We start from the raw sequence: 4,062 nt of genomic DNA on the forward strand, positions 1-4,062 counted from the left end.
AAGCTATTCTCTTCACACAGAAATCCTGTCTCTTGCCACTAGCCGTTATATGTGCTGTACTAAGAGCAGCAGCATAAAAAGCTCTAAACTTCACTGTCCAGATTTTGAATGGGAAAGGGGCCAAAAGCAACCTGTAAATTAAATTTCAATAGCATCTCATCTAAACAACATGTGAAAAAGCTTGTACATCAAGGGTCTTCTGCCCATTTGTTAAATCTCCTACATTGTTCACGCTGCTTTTGCTGTCTTCCCACAAGCGAGCATTAATCTGTGTACAAAGATCTGAAAATTGAGGCCTGATCTCCCTTAAAAAAAGCCAATTTATCAAATCAAACTCCATGCAACTACAGCATACAAGATGATAGATCAATATGGAGATCAAAATACTCTTCTCCCAAAGACTGTTGTCCTAAACCAAATCCCTTTTATAAACACACTGGGCATATCTACATACACAAGTAATGTGGTTGAGTTTACTGCACAATTTGCACTGGAGTAAACTAATCCAAGCACAGCATCTATACATTTAAGTGCACTAATTTACTGTACTGTTGGATACTAGTAGTCGGTGACAGGACTATTGGGCAGTGCAATAAGTTAGGCTACAACAGACCAATTATGGTGCATGTTTAGATAGCGATGCTTTACTGAGCAAATTAGTCTGCTGAGCAGTAAAGCATGCTATGTAGATGCACCTACTGGTTGCTGATCAAGCCCAACCCAGCTTAAGATGCCAGACAATAAGAACACGTGCAAGTAAATAACATTTCCAAGCAGCCATAATGCCTTCTAGTGACCTACTTCCCTAGTCCAGTGTGATTAAAAAAAAACAAACCAAAAAACAAAACAAAACCCAACTTCTATAAAACTAACACTTGTTTTCAAAACTAATACTGCTCTGTATAAAAGTTGTACTGTTCATTGCTCTGTACTTAATGCAGTCATTAATTCTTCCCAAGCATTAAAAGACACTGAGTGGTGGAGGTGGGGGCAGAAGAAAAAAAGACATTAACTTGTAGTTCAAGATGACTGCCTTTGGGATTACCTAGACTGGGACTCCAAATGCCTTGTTGAGATCCTTAGAACAATCATTACATTCCTTCATTATGGGTACATCTACTCATGCACTTTACTGCCATGTAGACCAATTAGCTCCACAGGAAAGCATCGTAGTCCACATGTATGCTGGCACTAGGTTGCAGTAAACTAATTAAAAATCCCTTGTAAGATGGTACTGTTCCCAGTAGTATCTTTCACTGCAGTTAATGACTCCACAGTAACACACATGTACATGTGGCAGTTGGTGGCAAATTGTGCCCAGTCAGCCCTTCCACCATCCAACACCAAGACCTGGAGCTGACCCCCCACGCTCCCTTCTAGTCCAGGGCTGCTTCATCCCAGCTCAAACTGCTGCTGCCCCAGGCGCATCTGTGAGCGCTATGCCTGGGAGCAGCTGACTCCAAGACAAACTGCTCTAGAGTTTATTATGTTGCATTAATAGTATATGTAGATGCACTCTGTGGAAAGCAGTCAAGGACTAGGACTCCTTTGAAAAGCCATAGCCAGCAGTCCAAGACACTCTTATCAAAGATGGAAATTTACAACCATTTAACTGACCCTATTTGTATATGAAAGGGTTCCTTAAAGATCTGGCATGTATCAGGCATAAAAAAACCAACCAACCAACCAACCACCTTATGTAATAGATGTACTGTTTTACAATCCATTGATTTGCCTGGCACAATTACCATGTCAAAGGAGGCATCTTCTCCTATGACTAGCTTGCAAACAATTTCCCAAAGCAGACCAAAACCTTATATAGACTATGGTAAACTTACCATTTTGAGTAAGTATTGTTTATTGTTTCACAGCAAAATGCCCCAATTTAAAAACATAATTCCTAGATGTTCAGCTGTGCAAAATGGTACATAGTGCTCGAGTACAAGTGGAAAGAGACATGATTTGTTAACAAGTACTTCTCAAATACAGTTTTATGGTCATAAGATGGGACTTGAAACTAGAGACCAATCCAAAAACAAAAATTTAGAAACAACAACTGTTGCCTAAATTGCTTGGTCAATCAACCATTTTGGGCCCAGAACTAGTGCTACTGATCCAATCACCAACATGGAAAAATTTGCTAGGCTGAACTGTCAGTTTCAGCGCCTTTACTGAGACAAATCTTGAAGTGGATCAGTTCCTGGAAAATTTCTAGCCCCATCTACAAACATGACCTGGCCCCGATAAATAAGACTCAACACAGGAATTTCTTGGAGGTCAATGGTCCATAATGGTACAACTTTCTACATGATCTGCTAAATTTTGTTTCCAAGTCTAGTTAGGGTCTTTTAAACAAATTTCTTGAATTCATCATACAGCACGAGCACAAAGGCACCCCCCATGCCTCGGAGAACGTTAGACCATGCGCCCTTGAAGAAAGCTTTTCCACCCTCGTCCCGTGCAATCTTCTTCCAACAATCAATTGTTCCTTTGTACATGATGTCAGCTGTAGAAAAACAAAGTATTTTATTTGTTTGCAATTTACATAACTTGGGGCTGGAACAACCCTTATACTTGGTTTCATGCACCATAAAGTTGTTTTCTGTTTAAGCAGAACACATTGATGTAAATGCAAAAGACATGCAAAAGCCCCCCTAAAAACAGTCTGATTTCCCACCTGCTCTTTTGAGATACTTAAATCCATCGTGACCCCACTCCCTTTACAGACTAAAGAATCCTCCCCTTTTGAGTTCAGCTGTCTTGGCTATTGATATTTTTAGCAGATGTGAAGCCAAGTAAAAACACAATAGCCAAATGTCATTTTGGTAATATATTAGATTTATATAGCAGACAGCAAAATAATTTCAGATTACAGGGGAAAACTGAAGTTTACCTCCTTTACGCCCCGACTGCATCATCATTCGACGTCGCACCGTATCGAAAGGATAGGAGACAACACCAGCCACGGCAGTCACCGTTTGTGCAATCATCCAGCTTATCACAATGTGAGTGTTCCTGGGATCCGGGAGCATTCCTGCAATTAAGATGCCACAATATAAATTCTTGTCTTACACCCACTCATAAAACATTAAACAGGTGCTTTCCTAAGAACAGCAACAGTAATGGCATCTTCATCAACTAGAATCAAAACAAAGAGGTAAAGCAACTCATCTGTGAAAATGTTAGACATGCATAAAGTGCAACAACAGAACTGCACTCAGATTGCTTTACAACAGTGAAGAATATTCTGTGTCAGTAGTTCAGATTAAAGGCACAAAGTCCAGAGATAAAATTATCCATCAGAAATGTCTCCTCAAAAGTCAATTGTCCCAGATTTGAAAATGCCTCAATTCTAATATCTTTGAAACTATTTGCAAGTTGATGAAGGAGAATATTCCATTCTTCAAATGCAGCTATTTAACTACCAAATTAGGTCAACAGGAGACTTTATGATGTGAATGTAACTAACTATAACATGTTAATTACTAGGGTCAATTGAATCAAGTTCCCTAAAATTGTTTAAACCCATTTAGAAGTGGGGGAAGGGAATGTTTTGCTTCTGCTAGAAGCAGCTCTTAAATTTTGCAAACCCTAACACCATAAAGTTGCTAGACCCTTGTGAAAATGCAGGATGCAAAGTCAGCATTATTCATTACTACTTCAATACTTCTCTGAAGCTTTTAGCAGGTCTATCAGAAAAATATTGGTTTCAGCAGTTCAGACAAATAGCAGCAGAAGTATTTCAAACAGCCACTTAGCTCATTATATTAAAACTGTGAGCAGGCACTCAAAGTCAGGGAATGTCATCATTAAGACTGATAATATAACCTACAGTTCCTTTATAAATTTACCTTTTGCTGTATCATAGATCCCAAAGTAAGCCGCTCTATAGATGATGATACCCTGTACTGAGACATTGAACCCTTGATATAAGCCACGCAGACCATCAGACTTGGTGATTTTGACTAGACAGTCTCCAAGGCCAGCAAATTCTCTGTCGGCACCAGCTTTTCCAACATCAGCAGCTAAACGGGTTCTTGCAAAATCCAATGGGTAGACAAA

At 39.5% G+C, this 4,062-nt stretch overlaps 1 protein-coding gene across 1 annotated transcript in view; it reads right to left on the reverse strand.

The window, feature by feature from the left end:
* Positions 1-1,844: 1,844 nt before the first annotated feature.
* The window catches only part of SLC25A6 (solute carrier family 25 member 6), a 9,306-nt gene continuing 7,088 nt past the window's right edge, over positions 1,845-4,062 (reverse strand). Inside the window, exons 3-5 of the mRNA XM_019524209.1 lie at positions 3,852-4,062; positions 2,894-3,034; positions 1,845-2,506 (exon numbers count right to left, since the gene is read on the reverse strand). Coding sequence (XP_019379754.1) covers positions 2,349-2,506; positions 2,894-3,034; positions 3,852-4,062 — 510 coding nt within the window. The 3' untranslated portion in view covers positions 1,845-2,348. The remainder of the gene's footprint in view (positions 2,507-2,893; positions 3,035-3,851) is intronic.

This window comes from Gavialis gangeticus, unplaced genomic scaffold (assembly GCF_001723915.1).
Source record: "Gavialis gangeticus isolate Ggan-Ray unplaced genomic scaffold, GavGan_comp1, whole genome shotgun sequence".
Taxonomy (NCBI): domain Eukaryota; kingdom Metazoa; phylum Chordata; order Crocodylia; family Gavialidae; genus Gavialis; species Gavialis gangeticus.